We start from the raw sequence: 25,658 nt of genomic DNA, 5'->3' as shown, positions 1-25,658 counted from the left end.
AACCTTAATTTTATTGCCTGGTGCAGAATGTGAGCACAATTAGAGAAAAAGAAGAATCACTGTTGTCATTTTCAATTGATAAGTAGACCAGTAGCTGAACTAGCTTAATACTTGTCTTTTAAAAACCCGTGTGTAATAATTAAGTTATTTTTGTTTGTTTTTTTGTAATTACATTTGCTATTATTTTGTTTTTAATTTAATTTACAAAATACTGAACCCCCCTTATCTAAAAAGAAAAAGTTTACTCCTTTTTATTCAAATGGAGAACTTATTCTTGTTCCTTTTTTTGCCTTTCTACACACATGTGCATACACGCTAATAATTTCCTGTATGTTTATTAAAATTGGTATAGTACACCAAGTTTTGCTTTGTGTCTACTAGTATCCTGCTTTAATTTACTTAGTCATCTATTACTAAATACATAGTCCAAACTAAAACTTCAGTTTTTCACTCTTATATTAAATGATCTTTGTATATTTCCATATCATCTTATTAGAATAACATTTATATGGTAGAATCATGAAGCCACTGCTCATTGATTATAAAATTGTTGGTAGATGTTTCTATACTTCCTCTTAGTGTATATTCATTATAAAATGTGAACACTTCCATTTCCCCAAATCTGAATATTGCCTACTTTTCTGGCAGTTTTGTGCAAAGCCATTGAGTTGCTTTGTTTAAAGCAAAAGTAGCTACAAGTTTCTCTTGGTAGATGTTTCAAGAGCAAATCTTATACATAACTTTACTTTAAACCTTTCTGACTAATTAGATTTTAGTTGCCTTTAAGACTAATAGTATCCCTGAAAATAAAGAGGTATATTGCATAGAAGTTCAGAATCAGTATCAATTGTCAAAACTGAAAGGACAACTTTTTATAAACTTCCAATCATAATGAAGTATTTTAATATACCTTTCTGAGTAATAAATAGACTCTACTGATTGCTGTTTTTCTACTGTCAAGATGAGTAAGACTTTAACTGACTTACTAAATAATAATTTTGTATATTTTAAAAGCTTTCAAATTTGTTCCTATATGAAGCAATCTCTAATTGTTTTTGATGTTTTTACTGTTTTCCTCCTTTTAAATATTTTCCTGACTATACAAACTTTTAGTAAAATTTTATTTCATACAAAGAAGTTTGTAGAGACAATTATATTGAAAATATTAAGATTAAAGACTTAAAAATTGAGTTTTTGCTTCATTGTCTGCAACTGTAATTTTTGGTCTCTAGACAGCCTTTTTTCCCCCTTTCTCAAAAACCATACTAGTATTTAAATTTGTTTTGTTTTGTTTTTGGGGACAGGGTTTCTCTGTGTAGGTTTGGCACCTTTCCTGGAACTCACTCTGTAACCCAGGCTGTCCTCAAACTCACAGAGATCCTCCTGCCTCTGCCTTCAGTTTGTGTCACCACTGCCCTGCTGTATTCAATTTTTTTTAGGTATTGTCTTGCCATTCCAGTATAACAGATGTGGTACTAGAGAGCTCTCTTATGGAGATAGCATCTCCTTTAAATATACACGTGCTCTCATGTACACACATGCACACACTTCTCCCATCTTACTGGTTCTTATTCAGTTGGCCTCACCCTGGGGATGGCTTTTATCTTTCTCCCCTCTGTATAAAATTATGTGTCTCAGAACTGAAGTTTTACCCACTCTAGGCTTTCTTCCTTGTTTGCTTGGTGTAACTCCAATACCAGCTTAAGTGCTTCATAGGGAGGTAAATTTTTTGAGACCTTTTAATTCTCAAAATAATACGTTTTTGCCAGGTAGTGGTGGCGCATGCCTTTAATCCCAGCACTAGGGAGGCAGAGGCAGGCAGATCTCTGTGAGTTCAAAGCCAGCCTGGTCTACAGAGCGAGATCTAGGACAGGCACCAAAACTACACAGAGAAACCCTGTTTCGAAAAACAAAAAAACAACAAAAAAAAGTTTTTATAAACATTATATATTCCTTGTCTAGAAATATAATTGTATGTTCAAATTAATTATCAGTCATTAAAAATTTCTACTGGTGCCTGGAGAGATGGCTCAGTGGTTAAGAACACTGGCTCTTCCAGAAGACCCAAGATTTAATTCCCAGACCCAACAGTGGTTTACAACCATCTGTAACTCCAGTCTCGGGATGCAGTGCGCATTTCTGGCCTGCATGGTGTACAGACATACACACAGGCCAAACAGCTTAACACATTAAATTGTTTCCACTCTTATTATCTATCATTTAATCTTATTTTAAAGAAATATGATATGAATCTGATTTTTAACCTTTTACATGTAACCTACTTTACTTTTTCCATTTTCTGTCTAAGAGTTGTTCAGGATAAATTCTCAATTTTTTATTGCTTAGATGCTTATTCCTATTCTTTGCCCATTGGACTAATTCACTAACATTACTGCTTTTATGAGTGTTTTTGTTTGTTGTTAATTTTGGGGATTTTGTTGTTGTTATTTTTGGTATATCTTCTGTCATATTTTTGTAAAATTTATCTTTATATATATTGCTGCTACTCATTAAATAACCTGTAAAGGGTTACTTTTCATATCATATATACTCATAGTATATTACCACTAATAAGTATTATTTGATACAGCATTTTCTCTCTAAAGGATATTAAGGCCCTTGTCTAACTCAGTGAAGATAATGTAATTTGCTTGCATTTAATTCGTTTAAAATGAGAAAATTTATTCTGTGCTATAACTTGGCATTGGAGAAATAGTTCTATATCACACTTCTGCCCACTGTGTCATTAGTTGTCATATTGCACCATTGTAGTGGTTCTGTTGTCATTATATCTTGCTTGGCTCCAGTTCTGAGATATGTATGTATATGGTTCTTGATAAGAACATGCTATGGATTAGAGTATGGAAGAGAAATTTAGCTTCAAACATACGCTTATCTACTTTCTCTCTGTGAGATATCCATTTTTTTTAGTTTAGGGTTTTTTCTATTTATTTACATTGGAATGGGTAAATAACTTGTGTTACTGTTATATATGCATACATGCACACATGTATATATATGTAAGTATGTATGTATGTATGTATGTATGTATGTATACACAAAATTTAAAATGGGATCTGTAGATATGTTACTTAGGGTAAATTATGGATATGTTTCTGGCTTAATTTATAGTAGATAGTTCACAAGTATATGTATTTTTAAATTCTAGGATGTTCTCAATAATTTTATCAAAAGAACTGAAAGTAATATAATGAAACAGACCATTTGCAGTTATCTTGATTGTGAGCGCTCTTGTGAAGCTGACATTTTAAAGAGCACCAACTATAAGGTAACATAATTGTCAATTAACCATTTCATTGTAATATATAAAGTAGTTAAAATTATTTTATCATTATACATGAAAATACTACATAGGCTGTAGGATGTGGCTCTGTGGCAGAGCTCTAATGAGGTAAGTGCAGGTTCCTGGAATTTTGTCCCAGCCCTGGGGGAAAAAAAATTAAAGAACAGTATTTACTTTAATTATAATGGTAATATAGTTAAGTAGTTTGTCTCTGAGAACATGTATTCACAGTCAATATTAATTATATTCTATGAGTCAGTAGAAGAATAGGTTGGTTTTGCTGAAGTTTTTGTAATATTCACTTGCCTCTGAAGTTATGGCTATTTGCCTTTCATTCATACAGTAAAATAATCTATTCTCTATATTTTGACCAGTTGTGGATTTCTGAAATAATCTCTGTTGCAAAAAGAAGCTTCTTTGATGAGTGGTAAGAGCTACACTTATCTGTGGGACTAAGGATAAATATTTAGACTACAGTTAGATATTATATTGGTTAAATTTTAATGGTCAGTTTTCCTTCTGGGCTTGTTACCTCTCCAGCTAGGTTCTAGTACCAAGCATGAGTTCCCTCCTATTGAGTGGACCTTAAATCCAATAGACAGATTTTGGTTACCCCCACAATAATAGTGCCAGTATTGCATCATTGTGGATTTCTATGGTCTAGCCATTGTGGTTCTTAGGGTTTATAGCTGAGTAACACTACAGTTTGCCCTTCTTCCTCGGCAGCTTTTATAGTACATTCTGGTAACTATGAACAACAGTCTTCAGGGAAGAGGCTTCCAAGTCAGTTCTAACTCAGTTGCTCCAAGTTCTATTTCTGAAGTTTGTGGTGTCTGCAGAAGTAGGATTTTACTTTAAAGCTCTGGACAGCAACTAAATCAGTAGCGTATGTTGTTTTAGGAGACTCTTGTTTTCCTCTGACCAGCAACTAGGAGGGAGATTTCTTTCTTCTGCCGGGCTCTGTGGTTTTTGTTAGGTAGGCTTTTGTGGAGAGCACCATCACTGTATGTTACATAACAGCATTTTAAAATAAACGCACACACAAAGACACACACACACACACACACACACACACACACACACACACACGACTATGGGGTGCCTAGCCCCAGCTAATATGTCTGCTGCATAACCTAACACTTAAGACTCAGGTAAAATCACAAAAAAAGGAGATGGAAAGATTATAAGAAGCCCAGAACTCTTGGTGCTATACAATGTCCCCTACACTTGACAGGGAAAATACACTCTTGAAATGTGTACATGTACATACAATAATAAGGAAAAGATGAATTTGGGAGGGGAAAGGGGGCCAAGTGTGATGTTAGATGCAGTGCTTATGACGTTCTCAAAAAATAAGATTATAAAAAGATAAGTTTTTTCCACCTTATAATAAAAAATGGTGGGAATTGAGAATAGTGACATAGCTAAGAGGTGGTCAATTCTCAGGGCTCATGTTACTAAATAAATTATCGGTCTTTGTGAGTCCTTGGGTGAGGAAAGAGTAAAAGTTCTTGTGAGCAGCCTTGATCTTGTCATCTCTGAATCAGTGTGGCTATGAAACCACAAGACAGGGTGAGACTTGTCACTCTGAGTTCAGGTCAGATCCTGCTTCTGAGATAAAGTGGCTAGCGTCTCTGCTGCGGGCTTCTCTGCACAAGTAGAATGGGTGGAGAGATGCAGTATTCACGTCTTGGTGCTGTGGCTAGTCAGTCCTGTGGTTTAGGATAGCTTCAGGGTTCCAACCAAATGAATGTTATGTAGCAGCAGAAGTTCTGATTACAGGTTAGACTGTTGTACTCTAAAGAGAATATTTAAAGGACCTCGTTCCTGGAGAGAGAATAACAGAAGTCTCTATTCTTGGAGAACATTGTAGATTTGGAATTCTTCACCAGGACAGCAGGTCTGAGGTCTTCTGGGTGTTAACAGGGGAATTCAAATAACAGTGGCACAGAAATGAGTTGAGCTGGAGAAAAAGAGGAATGTAAAAGTGGGGTGCATAAATAGCATGTTCTACAAAAAACATTTAAGGGTTTTTGCTATTTTCTTGTACCATAGAATATGGAAAAGTTTACATTGCCTAGTTCAAATCATTGCCCTTCTCCCTCTTTTTACTGTCCTTGTTTTTTCGACTTTATTAATTCTGCAATATCAGAAAATCATTTGGTATCTACAGGCTTTGCTAGTAAATTGAAAATTTGTGTAAAACAGTATTATAATAAAGTATAATCTATAAATTATAGTCTTAAAACTGACTTGATGGTATTTCTATGTTAACATGAATTATATTTCTATATCTATATTTTTTTCAAGGGATTTTTTCAGCTAATGTGCAGTAAAAGTTGCTGTATTTACTTCCATAAAATTTGTTGGAAAAAGTTCAAGAACTTGAAGTACCCAGGAGAAAATGATCAGGTATTGCACTCTCCTTAAAGTTCCACACCACAGCACATCATCCCTTTCCTCTTGTTCTTCGTTGTCTGTCACGTTCACTCTCTCCCCTCCGTTTACTCTCTGTTCTCTATGGTGTTCATCTCCTCGACTCTCTTACTTTATACATACATTCTATTTTAAAGATGAAATAGAAGAAGATTTAGTGTACAGATACGGAGTTATTTCTGTTTAGTCATGCCAGTCATATGATAAATTGGGTTGTTCACTACTAGCATTAAAGTGAAATCCAGAGCCCTTCTCTTTATTAATTACTTGTGCTGTGGTCATGGTTGCTTTGTTACTGTAAGTTCTACAAGTTTTACATTATGTAAACAAGGAAAAATCCTTAAGCAGTTGTGATACAGTAGAAAAGAGAACTGGAGGTGGCAGATTTGGGATTAAATCTACCTTGAACTACTTACTAGTTTTACTGCATTAGACTGGTAACTTCACCACTGTGACTAATATTTCTAAGCTCTAAAATGACTGTGAAGTGTACATATTTTATGGTGTGTGTGTGTGTGTGTGTGTGTGTGTGTGTGTGGTGTATATATGTGTGTGTGGTGGGGGGGGATGACCAAGTAAAAGAACTGGCATGTCATGCTATAAAAATAAAACATACAAGGCATTAAAGGGATACATACATTTTAGTTTATGTGGTTGATGGGGCAGTTGATTTTTTTCCTTATTAGACAGAGAAGTACAGGAAATAGAAGTAAGTTAACCAGAGGAAATTGCAGGGTCAGAGCCAGAGAACTAACAGTTTTTATTACTCTCTTTTCTCTAGAGTCCTTAAGTAGTTTATGGAAATTGCATACTTTTTGTGCTGAGTACCTGTTAAAGTTTCTTTCCACGATTAGCATGTATATTTTAGGCTGTTGTATAGCTCCTTAAAGATTTGAAGTCTAAATAACTAAAGTAAAATGTTATAACATACATACGCATTGATATAAAATACTTTGAACAGCTCATTCTAAACTGGTCATATTTTTCAGTTTGTCATGCAGCATTATCTGCTTCTAACCTTGCTTAAGTTTATATTTTTTTCTTTTTCTATGAACAATTCTAGAGTTTTAGTGGGAAAAAATGTTTGAAAGAAGGATGTGGAGGTGACATGGTAAGGATGCTGCAGTGTGATGTTCCTGGAATTGTCAAAATTTTGGTGAGTGATTTTTCCTGATTGTTTTCTTCCCGCCTTGTTTGTAGTACTATTTTTTTTTTTTTCATAAAATGGATTTGTTAACAATAATAGTAGGATTTTAGCTACATTCTAGTTTTGGTGACTGAGCTCCCTGCCCTTTTTGTTCCTGTTTTACCTGATGTATTAAGTGGTCTATAAGAAAATCTAAACGTGGAAACAGGTAAATATACCACCAATGAACTAGTGGTGAGGACTATATTGTAGAAGAATGATAAAATGTGATAATTTAACTACGTTTTTGCCATCTTAAATTAAAAATAAATTTAGACTTTCTGAATCTTCTTCCCTTGTGTGGAAGTGGGAGTTGAGTAAAGGGACTTGTGCATGCTCAACATGCACCCTGCTGCTGAGCTGTATCTCCAGACCCTGATCCCATGCAGTCTGAAAATAACTACCTAATGTCTCTTTAATGTATGTCTGTTACCTGTTAAATCAAGTACCCATTTTAATTTCAAATTAATAGAATATCTTGAATTTTAGTTTAAGGTAAATGGAATAAAATTAGAACTATAAATGAATCTTATTTTTATTATTTATCTTATTGATGCTTTTATATTTTAAGCTTCTTTTATATTTTAATGTTGTCATTCAAATCATATGATGTAAGATTGGCTGCTTTTAAGAGCAACTGTAATTTGTCATTTGAGTATTATTTTGTGCTGGTTAGCTTTTAATTGTGTCATTTGTTTTGTAGTCAATGTGCTTTTATTCTAATTATTTTTTTGTAAATGTGGAAGCTAAAGAATTTTGAAAATTGAACTATTTTAGGGCTTTTTTTCTCCATCACTTGCAGTTTGAAGTGGTGAGAAAGGATGAATATATAACCATCGAAAATTTAGGAGCAAGGTAAGCTTGAAATAAAATATTTTGTTACTTTTTTCTTTTCTTAGTGTTTATGTGTTTTGGAAGCTGCCTCTGTGTCCTATCAGTTTTAGGGTACCTATTTAAGTGTATTCTGTGTGAAAAAAAAAACCCACAGTGAGTTCTCATTTATTCCCCCTTCTTTTCCTAGTATTGTGGATACTTACATTTTAAAACAAGGAAGGAAAAATTATGTGGTTATCACTAAGTATGAAACCAATCATTTTCTGAGTACAAAATACATTTTCCTTAAGATAATGTAAGTTTATTGTTACAATGTAAAAACTATTTTTCAAAGCTTATGTAGGCCTCAAAGCTTGTCTTAAATTTAAACTTCCTGCTTCTTAGGTGAGTAAAGCATGTTGCTAAATAATACTGATGTATATGTTAAGCAAAACATTTACAGAGGCATAGACTATTGCTATTGTAATTAGAAACTACAATATAAAAAGTTCTAACCCTCCACTTCTCTTTTTCTTATATGTATTTGTTGGAGCCTGAGTTGTATGTATATGCTCATATGGCAGTGTGCGTGTGCATTTACAGGCCAGACATCAACACTGAATGTCATCCTCAGTGTCTCTTGACCTTTTCTTTTGAGACAGAATGGCTGGCCAGTGACCTCCAGAGATCCTCCTGTCTCTTCTCTGTTTTCTCTACTTTTCTGCAGCTCCTCTTCCTCTATCTAATTTCATCTGTGAGTAGGAAATAGTAATTATCTTTGTTCTCAAGAGGCTTTGTTTTTCTGTTTTTTAACACAAAATTCTGCCGGGCGTTGGTGGCGCACGCCTTTAATCCCAGCACTCGGGAGGCAGAGGCAGGCGGATCTCTGTGAGTTCGAGGCCAGCCTGGGCTACCGAGTGAGCTCCAGGAAAGGCGCAAAGCTACACAGAGAAACCCTGTCTCGAAAAACCAAAAAAAAACCACAAAATTCTTTGGTCTCATCCATTTTCTTACAAATGATGTGATTTGGTTCTTCTTGTGGCTGAGTCATACTCCATTTTTATTACTCGTTCCTGGTGAGTGACGGACCGCCTAGGTTAATTCTCTGACTTGACTTCTGAATAATGCCATAATACCCATAGCTTTATAAGTATTCTGTGGCATGCTGACTTAAAGCCCTTTGGGCACACACCTAGGAATGCTATAACTGAATCATGTGGTAGTATTAGTTTTTCAGTAACCTCCATACTAACTCCTGTGATGGCTGTAATGAACTACATTCTTTTTCTCTGTCACCCTTGCCTGAATTTGTTATTTGCATAAGGTAAGGGGGTGAACCAAGTACAATTTTGATTTGTATGTCCTGATGGCTAAAAATATTGAACTTTTTAATATATGTATTGATCATTTGAACTTGTTTAGAGAATTTTCTGCTCAGTTTGCCCACTTACTAAGTATATTGTCCTTGGGGTACTTAATTTTTGGGGTTCTTTATGTCTTTTGTGTATTAGTCTTCTATCAGGTGGACAGACAGTAACTTTTTTCTTTCACTCTGTAGGTGTCTTTACTCTGTTACTTCCTGTGTGGTGCTTTTCTTTCCTTTTTAATTTGATTCAATCCCTCAATTCATGACATTTATTTTACTGGGCCATTGGCATGGTTCTATGCAGAAAGTCATTGCCTGTGCCTAAATCTTTAGGTATTCTCTTCTAGTAGTTTGAACGTTTCAGAACATACATTAAGGGACATTTTTATTTAAGATCTATTTTTCCGGGCTGGGGAGATAGCATAGTGGATAAATTTCAGGCTACACAAGAAATGAATTAAATGTAGTGATGTGCACCTGTAACCCTAATGCTTTTAGGATAGAAAGAGGTAGATCGTTGTAGCTCAGTGACCAGTCTACCTAGCCATTTAGTGAGCTATTGGTTCAGTGAAAATCCTGTCTCAAAAAAAACCAACAACAACAAAAAAAAAAAACAAAAAAAAAACATAAGGAGTGATTGAATAAAAACCTGATGTTAATCTCTGAATTTTACACACATCTATCCATACACATGAGCATATATACATGTATGCAAATATGTATGCACACATGGTCTATAGTGAATTGATTTTTATGTGGGTGATAGATACAGATCTAGTTTTACTCTTCTATGTGCAGGTGTCCAGTTTTTCTCTGTTTAAATGATTATTTTTATTTGTTTATTTTAAATTAAGTGTATATGTTAGTGTCTGTGTGTAGGTGTATGCATGTGTGAATGCATTTGTCTGTAGAGTTCAAAAGAGGAGTTAGACCCCTTGAGCTGGAGATAGATGTGGTTGTTCCTCTTTCTACTCAGAATTGTTTTGTCTGTTTTGGGATCTTTATGTCTATATGAAATTTAAGATTCTTTTTTCAAGTTCTGAAAAGATTATTAAGGAGGGGCCTGGAGAGATGGCTCAGTGGTTGGGAGCATTGACTGTTCATTGAAAAAGGACCCAGGTTCAATTCTAGAACCCACAGGGCAGCTCACAACTGTTTGTACCTCCAGTTCCAGGGGATCTTGACACATTCACACCAATGCACATAAAAGAAAGTTAAATAAGTTATTAAAGAAAAGATTATTGAGGCTTTTTGTAGATATTGCATTGAGTCTGTAGGATGCTTTCCATAATACGGCCATTCTAAACAGCTTCTTAATAGGTAGGTCCTTTACCTTGTTTTTCTCTAAAGTCTGTTGTTTATTTAGATGTCACTAGGACTTTTTAAAGAAAAGAATTCAAATGTATGATTTTTGTGTTTGACAATATTTCAGAGGCTTCACATTATTTTTAGGGTTAATGCCAGTTCACTTAGCTTGTCCCTGTAGTCAGCTTGGGTCCTGCTGAACTCACTATATCATCTCTAGTCATTCTGCTTTGACTAAATAAATGAGCTTCTTTTAAAAGGTTTCTTGAATGTGTCCTCTTAAATAGTCTCCAGAATTTTACCCGAGGTAAAAGAGTTTTCCTATTTTACCCTCAGACCTGACATTGAATATTGTGCTTCTTTGGTTTTGCCGAGTTACTGAGAGTACCTGTTTCTCATAATTCCTTCTGTGCCTCTCAAAACATTTGCTAATGCTTGTTATAGTTGCTTGCATATCAGAAGGTAAGTATTTGATAGTCACCTCAGTGAGGGTAAGAATTTTGTTTTGTTTACTGGTTTGCTCCCAGCACACAAAATACTACCCGAAACATATGATTCTGAATTTTATCATTCTCCAGTGTTTAATTTACTTTTGTTTTGATAGGCAGTTAATGTGACTGTAACACAAATTTCTAAACAGTCTTATTAAATAAAAAAAAATCAAGGGAGCCAGGTATTGCAGTGAATTCTGACAGGTCAGAGAAGCAGAACAAGCCACAGCTAACCTCACCTCACTAACTTCTCAGCCTTTCTTGTTTCCTCAAACTGGAAGCCTCTGAGTCCTCATCCAAATGGATCTCAGCTGAACTGCTGCTAAAAGCCTAAAAGCTAAAAAAGCCTAAAAGCCCCTAGTTCCTGGTCCCTAGGCTTATATACCTTTCTGCTTCCTGCCATCACTTCCTGAGATTAAATGCATGTGTCTTTTCCAAGCAAGACATGAGATCTCAAGTGCTGGGATTAAAGGTGTGAGTCATGCCTGGCTGTTCCTAGTGTGGCCTTGAACTCACCGAGATCCCGATGAATCTCTGCCTCCAGAATGCTAGGATTCACGGTGTGTGCTACCACTGTCTGACCTCTATGTTTAATATAGTGGCTGTTCTGTTCTCTGACCCCCAGGTAAGTTTATTGGGGTGCACAATATATCCACCACATATGACTGGTTGTAAACTGTAAAGTTTGTTTCTTGAGTGGTATTTCAGTTTCAGTAGAGATCTTTGGTTGGATGGACTGCTTTAAGTTTGCAAACACTAGGTATTTGACTAGCAAGGCAGAGATACAAAAGAATTTTCAGGATGCTTTTCTAACTCCTACCTGAAGTTCCTCTGTCTCTTCATTTTTGCTGATTTAGTTTTATGGTCTCTTTAACCAGGAATTTTAGGTTTGTAATGATGTAATGATATCACTTCTGTTCCTGTTTTTGTAATTTGTAGCTTTTATCAACTATTCTAAATAAAAACCTTTTTCAGTTTTGTTGATCCTTTGAAAGAGTCAGATTTTTCTTCCCCACTGTCTTTTTCTTTATTATTTTTAAATCTGTATTTTTTGGTTTTTTGTTTGTTTGTTTGGTTGATTGGTTGGTTTTTGTTTTTGTTTTTTGGGGTTTTTTTTTGGTTTTTTGAGATGAAGTTTCTCTATGTGGCCCTGGCTGTCCTGGAACCTGTAGATCAGGCTGGCCTCAGAGATCTGCCTGCTTCTGCCTCGCAGGTGCTGGGGTTAAAGGTGTGTGATACCACTGCTAGACAATATTTTTAAATTCTTAATTTAATGTTTCCTCTTTATTAGTTCCTTGCTTCTGTTTGTATTGGGTTTAGTTTGCTTCATGTTTTCTTTTTAAATTTTTATTTGGGGTGTGTGTGGGTGTGTGGGTGTGTGTGTGTGTACACACATGTGCCACGGCATGTGTTTGGGAAGCAAAGGACAGCTTTGTGAGTCACTTCTCTCTTGCCACCTCTGCAGTCCAGGGATTGAATTTACAGACCTGCTCACAACCCACTGAGCTCTCTCTGGCTCTCGCTTCTCCTTTCTTGTAATTTATATTACTGATTTAAAATCTTTGATTTTTGTAGAATGATTTCATCTTTAAGTACTCCTGTAGATATGTCCCTATATTTTTATTCAAGTCAAAATGTTTTCTAATTTTCTGTATATGTATATGATGTTCATGGGTGTGTGTGTGTGTGTGTGTGTGTGTGTGTGTGTGTGTGTGTGTTAACCATGGCTTACTTTGAAGTATGTTCCTTAATTGCCATATATTTTGCAGTATTTCAGTTATCTTTCTGATAATGATTCTGAGTTCATGTCAGTATAATCACCAATATATTTTTTTTACGATCTTTTAAAATTATAGTGATTTGCTATGTAATCTGTTACACTGTATGTTTGATGAAGGTTCTATTTGTATTTGAAAATAATTTGCATTCTATCCCTGTGTGTTGTTGAGGTTTGACATCAGGCATGGAGATGCAGAGTTTGCTGGGTTTTGGTCTTGCTTTGGTCCATTATTTCTTCACTACGCTCCCTCTCCTCCGTTTTGGAACACAAATGTATATTTTGTACCATTGTAGCTGCTTGTTAATTTTGACTTTGCAGGGGTTACAATTAAAAGATTGCCATGAATCTTCAAAGAGACTTTGGACTTTAAGCAGTTGAGACTTTCAAAGACTATGGGAACTCTTGAAATTGTACTAAATGCATCTTGCATTATGATATAGCTGCAAGCCTGTGAGAGCCAGGGAGTGGAATGTAATTGTTTGAATGAAAATGGCCCCCATAGATTCATAGAGTGTGGCATTATTGGAGGTGTAGCCTTGTTGGAGTAGGTGTGGTATTGTTGGAGGAAGTCTGTCTCAGTGGGTGGGCTTTTAGGTTTCAGAAGCTCCAGTCAGGCCCAGTGTCACTTTCTCTTCCTGCTGCCTGCCTATCCTGATTTAGAACTCTTGGCTCCTCTTGCAGCACTGTTTGCTTGCATGCTGCCATTCCCACCATGATGATAATGGACTAAACCTCTGAGCCTGTATACCAGCCCCAATTAAATGTTTTCCTTTCTAAGAGTTGCCTTGAAGTCTGGCCTGCCACTTGGGGTCATGTGGGTGTCTGAGGGCTGTGCTGTCACTGGGGCCATGCTGATCTGGGTGGCCTTCACCACCTCCTGAGGCCATGGTGACATCTAGATCCAGGCTGCTGCCAAGGACCATGTCTGGGTCTATAGTACTATTACAGCTGGGGTCTGTGTTGAAGTCCATGGCCCATGTTGCCACCAGAGTCCATGCAGAGACCCAGGTTCTGGGCTGCAATCTGTGGTCTTATTGGAGTCTGGGGACCTTGCTGCAGCTGGGGCCATACAGACCTGGCCTGTGCTACACCCCAGGATTATGATGTCATCTGGGTCCAGGCTGCTGCTGAGGGCCATGTCTGAGTCCATGGTCCAGCTATAGCTGGGGTCTATGTTGATGTCTGTGGACTGGGTTACCTCAGGAGGCCATAGGAACTGTGATATGATGAAATCATAGGGCTGTGCTGAGCCAGCCCTGCCCTTTGCTGGGCCTGGGAAAGCTGGCTATGCCTCTTGGTGGACACTGCAGCAAGAGAGCTGGCCTTAATCCTCACAGGAGGGCTGGCCTCACCCCTCACCACAGGGAGAACTGACCCTGACAGCATGGGTGTAGGGGAACTGGTCCTACCTAGACTGAGCAGTTCAACTACCACCAAGGCCCACGGCTGGGCCTGGGGTTGGCTCACCATAACGTATACCCCATTTTAGGACCCACTGGAGGTCTTGAGGGGACTGGTTCTGTGGAATAATATCCACAGGATCTCCATGACTTGGGTGGCCGAGTGATATCCCAGAAGAGTTTTGTCAAGGGTCCAGTGATGATGTATACCAGAAACCAGAGACCTAGAACCAGATCAGTGACTCATTGCAATGGACATTTGCAAGTAAAGCTGATTGGACAAAAAGATAGACTATGTGACACCACTCTCGATGCCACCAGGACAGATGAAGAGGTGTGGGAGAGGTGAGAAAGATGGAGAAGCACAGTGGTTCTTTGTTTTGTTTTGTTTTTATTTTTGTTTGTTTGCTTTCTTGCTTGCTTTGCTTTGGTTTGTTTTGATTTTGGGGGGTGCTGCATGGGTGAGGGGAGGGTATGGGGGCACAGGGAGGTGAGAAGAATTAGGATACATGATGTGAATTTCCCAAAAAAAATCAATAAATTATGTTAATAAAACAAAAAGCGTTGTCGTGGTCATAGTGTCTCTTCACAGCAGTAGAAACCCTAAGACAGTTGTATTCTGTACAGCATTAGACAGTTTACTGTCGTTGGAATTTTCTTTGGGCTTCCAACCAGCTCCCAAATAAAGATAGAGACTAATTATTGATTATTGATGCTTGGCCTTAGCTTAGGCTTGTCCCACTAGCTTTTTAAGCTTAATTTAACCTGTTTATGTTCATCCACATTTTACCTTGGGGCCTTTTCCCTTACATTCTGTATGTTCTACTTTCATGCTTCTTCATCTGTCTGTCTGGCCCCTGGCATCTCCCTGGCATTTCTTTTTCTTTATTCCTCCAGCCTAAATTCCTCCTCCTACTTACTTACTCTCCTTATTGGCCATTCAGCTTTTTATTAGACCAATCAAGTGCCTTAGGCAAGCAAGGTAAAACAGCAATATATCTTTATGTAATTAAACAAATGCAACATGTCTTTACATAGTTGAACAAATACAACATGTCTTTTCATAGTTAAACAAATATTCTGTAACATATCCCTTTTGTCTAAATACAAAGAAAGGTTTTAGCTTTTACCTAGTAAAACTATGTACAATAAGAAAAGTTACTATGTAAGAAGTACATTTACAATATTCAGTCCATTTGCATTTGGCAAATTCAGAGAAAATACTCCATTATCTGTCTTATCTTGGTGAGTCCAAAGTTTTATACCTAATTTACTTTCTATCCTGACTTGTATTACCAACCCAAAATTATCATTTTAGACCTCAAAACATTTTTTTAGATAAACAATTTAAGCTTTTATATTTCTCAGTCTTAGTAAGTTTCTTTTCTGAATTTGGTAACAAGGAAAACTATAATTTTCTTGTCTCTAACTCCATCAGAGGACCAAGAATCATATAATATTACCTGAGTAAATAGAAAGTGCAAAGCAAACAACTTCCCAAACTAGAAGTGACAACAACATCTGGCTGCCTAGACATTCACCCAAGTTTCCTCTGCAACGTTGGGGCTTCCATCTTCAGCCTACAGACCTAGAATGTCTGACAGACTTTTTTTTCAAAGCAGGAATTTAAAAAGGTCTATCCCACCTTGGTGTGGCAAAGTTTGGTGGTCTTTTTCCTTTGTGTCCTAATTATCCAGTTTCTACAGTTTCAGAAGTGTCAGCAGTTGAGGCAGGGGCAGTTCCTTGCCTAAATGGTTAGTTTTGCCACAGTGAAAGCAAGCTCCATATGGAGGTTCTTCGATGCCCACCATCTATTTATGAAGTAGATTGGTGCTGCCAAGAGCAGATGTGTCTCACTGTTATGAAAAGCCTTAGGTTATTAAACATCTTAAATGTCATATTCTGTAGGTCTCTGAAGCATTTAAAGATCACCTATCTGATATATATGTGTAACCTTGAAAACATACCTAACATGACTAAAACTTTGATTGTTACAGACTACTAACTACTAACCTTCATTTCCTAATTATCCTGAACAGTTTATGATAAGTTTCAAGGACTAGAACTTTACTTTCCATTTTTAAATGAGTTGCTTAGGTACAATATTTTAAAAAAGAGTAGAAACATAGTATAACAAAAATAACCTTAATTTTGTGTCAGTATACAAAAATCCATACCAATGTAAAATATTTGAGATGAATAGTTGTCTTTTTAATCCTACATTCCTATATCCCCATTAAATGATAATAAACATCCATTACCCACTGAATGAACAAAAACCACCCGCCCCACCTCTTGGGAATGTGGGAGTTGTTCTCTAGACTGCTTCCTATTGTCTAGGGGCGACGGCATCCCCAGGGGATCCTGAGAATGATCCTGAGGTCAAGTCCTAAGAAAAGTAGCTATAACACTTGTTGTCTAGTTGCTGTGTAATGGGAAAGTGCATGGCTTATCTGAAGCCCTGGCTAGAATCGTTTGAGGCTGGGCCGGCAGTCTTGAAGTTGTTCTGAACTCATAACTCTTGGAAATCCGTAACAGAGGCACTCTGAAGGCTGGATCACCTGGGCCACCCATTTTCATTGGACTCTGGTCCTTTTTTTTTTTTTTTCTGAAAACATAAAAACTTTCAAAGGTAGTGTACATATCTACATTAACACAAGAATGGACTTGCCATTCAAAGTTGATGCCATTCAAAGCCAGCCAAAGATGATGTCTTATTTTATCGTTGAGCAGGTGAAAGACATCTGTCAACTTTATAAGTTTGTTTGAACTGTATAAAACAGACCTCTATCCATGCCATATGAAAGGATGGCATGTAATAAGTCAAGAAGATTCTATAACCAAGAAGACTTACCATTGCCTCATCCAGTCTCAGAGCTGTTCCCATGTCAAGGGATCAGCATATATGTCACCTGTCTTGTACTTTCTCTTGGTTTATTTCTTTATGTCTGTAGCCAAGATTTTTAGGGGGTCTCCCTGAATCAAATCTGATCTCTATTAATTTTGATGGACCCACAGCCTTTCATTTCCTGTGAAAATAAACGCATAACTTCCCTTAACACAATACATTTTTTTGAAATCAATTTTAAAGTTACGACATCCCCATCCCTTAAGTATCTAGGCCGGTTTAATTCAGTAGTTCCTTTATAATCCTATGTCTCTCATCAGCTGCCATTCAGTCATCAGCATTCAAAAATTTCAAAGTCAGCAAAACACCATACAGGGTCCAAACTCCCTGTATATTTTCCATCTTTATGCATCTTATTCTTTTTATATTACTTCACTCTTTCTTTTAAGAGTTTACAGCTGGGTGGTGGTGGTGGTGGTGGTGGTGGTGGTGGTGGTGGTGGTGCAGCACGCCTTTAATCCCAGCACTCAGGAGGCAGAGGCAGGCGGATCTCTGTGAGTTCAAGGCCAGCCTGGTCTACAAAGCGAGATCCAGGAAAGGCACAAAGCTACACAGAGAAACCCTGTCTTGAAAAAAAAAAAGTTTACTTATTTACTTATTTTTAAACTATTTTTTCCTATGACTGTCTTTACCCATTTTCTTTTCTTTCTTAAGTACCTGTGCACACTAACTTGTTTAAAGGTTTTTTCCAGTCTGGACCTGTTTTACTGTGCACCTGTAGTGTTCTCTGACTGCATGAACCCAACCTTAAACTTCTAAGCAGCAGCTAGGCAGGCCCTCCACTGTGTGGCTGTGGCAGTTGGCTCCTCCCCATCCTTGGGTCCCTGAAAGTCAAGCCTTAAGCCCACTGGACTGGCCAAGAGCTGCATTTAATCGCCTCAGCTCTGGGAAGCTGATGCTCACATGGTGGCAGGCGTTTTTACTTAGCTTGCTGTTTCTACTTAGTGTGCCAGCTGCTCAGGTGCTCTGCTGCACAGCAGTGCCTCTTAAAGGAGCCTTATCTGTTTTTGTGTGTTTGTTTCAGCTTTCTCAGGCACTGTGTGGAAATTTGGGCCCCACATTGGGCCCTAGTTTACACTTGGTTTCAGTATTTTCTGTTTACCTTGACTAATTACATGCTTACTTTTGAAAAAGTTGTGTGATGTCTGTGCTTTATCCTTATTTGTTTTTAAGCTGTTTTATTAGATGCTAAATGCATAGCATTTATGTAACCCTAAATGTCAAATCCTCATTATCCCTTACTGGTCTGCTTCAAGTCTCTTTGTCTGGTATTAACATTTCCATTTCTTTTTTATCCATTCTTTTCAACCTATGTATCTCAGTGGAAGTTGTTTTTATTTTTGTGGAAGGCATAGATTATGCTCTTTTATTTCTAATTTGTTAATCTTTGCCTTTATATTAATCTTTATTCCACATATATTATGTATATTCTGCAGTTATTTAGATGATTGATTTAGATCTATTTTTTCCATCTCATCTTTGCTTTTATTTGTGTGTCTTATTAGATTTGTGTGTGTGTGTGTGTGTGTGTGTGTGTGTGTGTGTGTGTGTGTGTTGTGTATAGGAGCTTGTGAAAGTCAGAACAGGTGTGATAATCTATAGAACTGGAGTTATAGACAGTTGTGAGCCACCATGTCGGTTCTGAGTACTGAACTAGTGTCCTTTGCCAGAGCAGTTAGTGCCCTTAACTGCTTAGCTGTCTCTCCAGAACTGCTATCCTATTAGTTTTTGCTGTTTATTGAAGTGATTACTCTATAATTTATAGTGTACATTTTTAATCTACTATAACCTGTTTTCAAAATTGCATAATATTTCTGGTTGTGAGCATAGCCTTTAACGGCTGAGCTACACCCTAATAGTCGTGCCAGAAACCCCATCCAAGGACTGAGGAATCTGGATGCAGATATCCACGGCTAGGCCCCGGGGTAGAGTGCCAGGAATCTAATTAGCGAGAAAGAGGAGGGTTTATATGAGCGAGAATTGTTGAAACCAAGGTTGGATAAAGCACAGGGACAAATAGCCAAACAAATGGAAACACATGAACTATGAACCAAAGGCTGAAGGGCCCCCAACTGGATCAGGCCCTCTGAATAGGTGAGGCAGTTGATTGGCTTGATCTATTTGGGAGGCATCTAGGCAGTGGTACCAGGTCCTGTGCTCATTGCATGAGTTGGCTGTTTGAAACCTGGGGCTTATGCAGAGACACTTGGCTCAATCTGGGAGAAGGGGACTGGACCTGCTTGGACTGAGTCTACCAGGTAGATCTCAGTCCTCGGGGGGGGGGGGGGGGGGAGGCTTTGCCCTGGAGGAGGTGGGAATGGGGGGTGTGCTGGGGGGAAGGGGAGGAGGCGGGAGGGGGGAGAACAAGGGAATCTGTGACTGATATGTAGAACTGAATGGTATTGTAAAATAAAATAAAATAAAAGGAAAAAAATGCATAATATATTTTTTGCTTATACTAGTTTTCTATGTAGACCTTGTATAAAAACACATTTTTGTTTTTTGTCTTTTTGTTTTTTCATTATTTTACTCTGCATGGTGTGACTCATTTGTGTCATTTCCTTGCTGTAATTTTGTTCTATAGCAACACTTGATAGATACTTAATATTATTTATAATCTGAAATTCCATAAATGGTACTAAAGTCAATATAAGTATGTGTAGAAATTTTTCATAACATTTACCTAGAGTTAGAATTTCTAGACCTTTTTATGCATACTTTTTAACTTACTAGACACTGTTAATTTTTTTCCACAATGGTTTTACCAATTTACATTTCTTACCAATAGTCCTACATTATTCCTTTTATCTGTTTTTTTTTTTTTAACCAGTAATACATATTGTTTGAGCTTTAGATTATTCCTTATAATGACATCTGGGATAAAATCCATTATCAACAAACAGTAACCACAACAACGTTTAATTCCTAGTATTACTGCCTGGTATTTTGTGGGTCAAAATTCATTTCAAAGCAAAAATAGGGTTTTCACTTGTTGACAGCATTTACCTATTTAGTAAATTTTCTTGCTTTTTCTTCCATTCTTTCTAATTATTTATTTTAGTATTATCATAAGAGTTTTTATTTTTTAAACATCTCTAGAAATTGAGTAAGTTGTATTCCCTTTAATTATTGTTTTTAACTTCTGTGATCATGATAGGACATCAAGGAGTTCCTGTTTGCTGCTTTTTGTCTTTAAAGTGGGCATAGGGGAAGTGGAGTCTACTAATCCTTTTATTTCCCTTTTTAAAGCTACCACATAGTTTTTGAAATCACAGATTTCATTTGAATTCTCTTAATACTATGTACTTCTTGATTACAGTGTAGACTTATCACTATTGGTGGCTTTTCTTTTTTATTCAAATTGTCTTTCCCTTTGCTTTCAAATTGTTCCTAGGTTAAGAATAATGTTGTTTGTACCAAAAATTTGGTCTAACTTTGGTATTTTTTCACTATAACTTTTTTTTTTCTACTTGCAGTTACAAGAAGTTGATGTCTCTGGAATTAACTGATACTGATATAAGACCAGAATTCAATTTAAAATTAGATGAACAAGGTATTACTTTTTAAAAATATGACTCCTACTGAAAAGTATTATTCACTTTTTTAAAAACTATCTCTGTAAAGTATCATTCTATTTGTAGTTGTGCAGTTATTTATGGTTGCTATTCACAAGCATCAGGTGTATTCCACCAAATAGTGCTTGCTGTATACTAGAACCCATAGACAGTAAAATCTGCATGTGTCTGGCTCTCATATTACTTTGGCATTCTGTGGTGAGACATGCTAACTCTGGGACATACTTGTGAGTATACAGTAGGATTTACCTCAGGAGAGTTTTCATCCAACCCCTCCCCTCTTGTTACATTCTCTCTTAAAAGAGCAAGCATGTAAGCAATCCATAACAGAAGGAAAGAACATTTTGGAGCTTGAATTCCAATAGTCTAAATTCACATGCCAGCTCTTTAGGAGTGTACTAGAGAATAGTCTGTTCAGCACTTGGAGACCATATAGGTCTCTGAGTCCATGGAAGAAGAGTTGGGGTCAGCCCCTCTTACTAGGAAGACTAGATGTTCCTAATAGTAGTCTGCTCTGTATTTGACGGTGTAAAGAAGGCCTTCTGAGGCATTTCTCTTAAACTGTTTTTGTTTTCACAGTGTATATTAAGTATACTAAGCAAAGTTATTCATTAAAAACTCTTAAAATACAAAACCATGAGCAATAAAATAGTAAAGCTATATTTTATGATAACCACACAGTTTACTATTCATACAAAAACTAAATACTATCATAGACTGAATTCCCACTGCTTTTAAACTTACCTTAACCTGCTCTTCTCTTGAAGTGCACTTAACTGAAAAGTATCAGTAGTTTAGTCTGGTTCCTCATTCCATTTCATTGTTGAAATAGCACCATAATTATTGTTTATTAGATAAGTGCTTCTTAAATCCTATCATCTCATCTCATGATTACAAATCAAACAAACAAACAAACAAAAAAACCCAAAACCAAACAAACAAACCCTCAGGTGTCCATTCAATAGGTAGGTTTGTGGTGGTACCCAAGATTCTGCATGTCTCATAAGTCTCTGATAGGTGCTAATACTTCTGGTCTTTGGACTGCACTTTGAGTAGCAACTCATTAGATAACTATATTGACTAGAATATATTTGAACTATTTAATATAATAGACAGTAGCTATATGTAGTTATATTTGCACTAACATCAAATAACCTTTAAGGCTCAACTGTTGATCACTCAGACAACAGTACTCAGTGAGTGGCAGACCAAGCATGTACTATTTTTGGCATGGGAAGTTCTACTAGACAGTACTGACTTCATGTAAAATATAAATAAAATTATTTATGTAAATTATATTTAAACCTAGAAAATTGCTATTCCTGATAAATTCCAGGATTTTAAGATCTACTTTGTCATTATGCTGCCAAAGTTAATTTACTTAAATAAAATCATACATGGTTGAATGAAAGCCTTTGGGTTAGAGGAATCTTCAGTTTCTTCTACTTAGAAGCATGCTTCTTTTGTCTAGAGTTTTTGATAGCTAGACAGAAAGCAGCATGCATTTTGAGCACTGACATGATAAAATTCTTCTGTTCTTTATTCCTTGAAATAGTTCCGGACTTACATGAACTTAGGGTGCAATGTGAGAGACCACATAGAAAAAGAACATTAATGTGGATTGTTTTGACTTTTCCAAATTCATTTTCAGATGAAATGCCTATCTTCAAACTTGATTATAATTATTTCTATCATCTGCTTCATATAATTATTATTTCTGGTACTGACATTGTCCGACAAATATTTGATGAGGCTATGCCACCCACTCTTTTGAAAAAAGAACTGCTTATACACAAGAATGTGCTGGAACCCTACTACAATCATCTTTGGACCAATCACCCTTTGGGTGGATCATGGCATCTGCTTTATCCCCCAAACAAGGAGCTACCACAGTCCAAACAGTTTGACCTATGCCTCTTATTAGCGCTCATTAAACATCTGAATGTATTCCCTGCACCCAGAAAAGGCTGGGATATGGAACCACCGTCTTCTGATCTCTCTAAGTCTGCAGACATTCTGAGGCTCTGCAAGTACAGAGATATTCTCCTCAGTGAGATTCTGATGAATGGTCTCACTGAGTTACAGTTCAATTCAATTTGGAAAAAAGTTTCTGATATTCTTCTGCGCCTTGGGATGAAACAAGAGGATATTGACAAAGTCAAGGAGAATCCCATTGAGAATATCTCCCTTGATTATCATCAGCTGTCCATTTATCTAGGCATACCAGTACCAGAAATCATCCAGAGGATGTTATCCTGCTATCAACAAGGTACTAAATAATTACTTCATTAGCCAGCAAATCATTTTTGAGAGTGTCTTTTCTGTGTTTAGGGATACTTTGTTTTCCTATTTAGTGTTTTAGAGGCTTTTATTCAGTATGAGAAGACAACTAGACAAGAACCCTTGATCTGTAATTTTGAGGCCTTAAAAATTATATCTACTCAAATTGTGTGTGTGTGTATATAGATATATTTGAGGAAAGGGCTCTGAGCACTTACTAAGTCCAGGGCATTTCACACAATTTTCACTTAAAGAGTTTATGGTCGAATACCTTTAACAGAGGCTTTCATGGTGCCTTTTTTCTCTTTTCTTAATTATTAAAGTTTCAGTTCTCATTTACAGGTCCAACAACATCCTTTATCCCCGCTATGTCACATGGAGATTTTTTTTTAACCTTTACTATTTAATCTCTAGGGTCTAATACAGCCTGTTACATATTGTAGGTGCTCAGTAGACAAATAGACAAGGACAGGGAATGGTGTCATTTTCAGGGTAAATTGTATAGCTTGAAAGACTCAAACCTTCAGTAGAAATGTGCTGTACATTTCATGAATATTCCTTCATAGTCTTAGATTAATAATAATTAGGAATTTCTGCTCAGTTTAAAATGCTTATGTAAGTGATCATGGATGTGTACCTGCAACTGATATATCTACAACACAACTCCTGCACCTAACGCTCAGGGAACATTCCAGAAGAGGGCGCGGAAAGATTGTAAGAGCCAAAGGACCAGGAAAACTGCTGTGAGATTTATCTTCCTAGAAATGACAGGGGAGCTTCACCCATGACACCTTAACAATGTAACTGTTTAATCAAGAGCTGAGAAGTGCAACTCCAGTAGATATGCTAATGTGGAAGGGGAAATCTCTAGAGGCCCCACCTCTAGACAAAAACTCTGTGCAACTAAGACTGCTGAGAGTGGAAGAAATAGTGTCCCTCAGAAATGAGTTGTTCCCGAATTGGTTATCCAGTACCAAGGGGCCAGCTCAAAGTCATATACATACCAGTAACACTAAATGGATTGAACAGGTTGTATTTATATGTATGCATATGTAACAATAACAACTAAAAAGAATGCATGGTTTCAAGAGGAGGAAGGGAGGGGGGAGAGCTTGGGGTAAGAGAGAACATGGAAGAGGAAAACTATGAAATTGTATTTTAATTAAAAATAAATTGTTTGTTGGTGCTCCAAGTCTTAACTATTATGAACTATCATTTTTATTTGTTTTACTTTTGTTTCTTAAATCACGGATTTATAGCTATTACTATAGTTAGATTGTGCCTTCCTTGTCTCAACTGCATTAGTGAGCAGTGCTGGTTCTTTTCTAGATAGTTATAGAATAGATTAGTGTTCTAAGGATTTCTGACCTTTCTTAATCCTAGTCAGATACTTGTTGGTGTGCTTGCAGTTACACTCCTAATTATTTTTTTCTCTGTTTGCCATAGGAATTGCTCTACAGTCAATAACAGGCAGTCAGCGTAAGTATATTTGAATTCAAAATGCACAAGTGACCTTTTAATTCAGCATCTCTAAGACATACATATATTGTTGACATGTGTTTAGATAAACTATATATATACTAAAGTGTACATTACCCACAAGCTTAGAAAATTATATCACCAGCTTACTGTTGGTCAGCTGATCCTAGTATCTGTCTTGCTCAGATTTGACTTTAATGCATGTCACAGAACTTACCCAAGGATGAGGTTCCAGATCTTTATACTCAGGGCTTAAGCAGGCAGAAATGCCTGTCTGCTTGCTCTACTTGCTTAACTGTTGCTTTATGTAACATTCAAGAGAATCCATACTCTGTTCTTATCTCTGTGAGTACACACACACACACACACACACACACACACACACACACACACACACACGTAAAAGTGCAAACATGCACACGCACAAATAAATCTTAAGTAAACAAGTGTAAATTAAAAATGTAATTTATGTTCTCAAAGTTATTCTTTAGAGAACAATACCATGTGTTTGCTTGAGATTAAAGTTGGGCCATCTCTGAGGAAGTTTTGAGGCTGAATATTTAGGACAATGAGAGAGCAAAGATTCAAGGAAGTAGTCGTATAATATGGTGTAGTTACATTTTATGAAAAAGGAAAGGGAAATGATCTAGTTCTTCCCTGCTTTATGTTTCATATTTATATTCTATAAAATATTGTTAGTTGCATTTTAATAAGGTCAGTGGCAGAATTTAATCCCTTAGTATTTAAATTGTACTTACATTTTAAAGTATCTAACACTTAGAAATTATTTAACTATCAATGAGGAGTCACATTGTTTTGGTTTGTACTGATTGGTTCCAGGTTTATATGCATACCTGTGATTTATGGCTAACTAGGCATGCAATTTTCACATAGAAATGAAGTGTTTATGTGCTTGCCATGGAGCAAATGTTGAAGTCAGGACAGCTTGCTGGATTGGTTCTCTCTCTCTACCATGTGGGTTCTGGGAATCAGTCTCAGGTCATCAGGCATGATGGCAAGAGCCTTTACTTACTGCATTATCTTGCTAGCCTATTAAATATTTTAAAATTATAACAAAAGGCTAAACTTCTCAAAACTTTGCCACTCGATTTTATACCTCTCTCTTTATTATTTAGGTATGGATATAGAAGAGTTACAGAATGATGAAGAAGAATTGAGTCCACCTGTGATGGAATACAGTATAAATGTGAAATCAAACACTGAAATGCAGTTAGCAGAAATAAATAAAGATGTATCCTCGATACCTAGTGAATCTTCAACAGAATCTGTTAAAGATCTTCAAGAGGTATAAGGTTTACCATTTGAATTTGAAGA

The 25,658-nt window shown here is 36.7% G+C and overlaps 1 protein-coding gene across 4 annotated transcripts in view; it reads left to right on the top strand.

Annotated features, from left to right (window-relative positions):
• Dzip3 (DAZ interacting zinc finger protein 3) overlaps window positions 1-25,658 on the top strand; it is an 88,269-nt gene that overhangs the window by 23,312 nt on the left and 39,299 nt on the right. For all 4 annotated transcript variants that reach the window (XM_042259401.2, XM_076548939.1, XM_076548938.1 and 1 more), the window contains exons 9-16: window positions 3,170-3,289; window positions 5,615-5,716; window positions 6,804-6,896; window positions 7,729-7,781; window positions 20,466-20,542; window positions 22,216-22,833; window positions 24,291-24,323; window positions 25,460-25,629. In XM_042259401.2, the coding sequence (XP_042115335.1) occupies window positions 3,170-3,289; window positions 5,615-5,716; window positions 6,804-6,896; window positions 7,729-7,781; window positions 20,466-20,542; window positions 22,216-22,833; window positions 24,291-24,323; window positions 25,460-25,629 (1,266 nt within the window). The remainder of the gene's footprint in view (window positions 1-3,169; window positions 3,290-5,614; window positions 5,717-6,803; window positions 6,897-7,728; window positions 7,782-20,465; window positions 20,543-22,215; window positions 22,834-24,290; window positions 24,324-25,459; window positions 25,630-25,658) is intronic.

The sequence above is a fragment of the Peromyscus maniculatus genome, chromosome 12 (assembly GCF_049852395.1).
Source record: "Peromyscus maniculatus bairdii isolate BWxNUB_F1_BW_parent chromosome 12, HU_Pman_BW_mat_3.1, whole genome shotgun sequence".
Taxonomy (NCBI): domain Eukaryota; kingdom Metazoa; phylum Chordata; class Mammalia; order Rodentia; family Cricetidae; genus Peromyscus; species Peromyscus maniculatus.
This window is presented reverse-complemented; position numbering and strand designations above follow the sequence as displayed.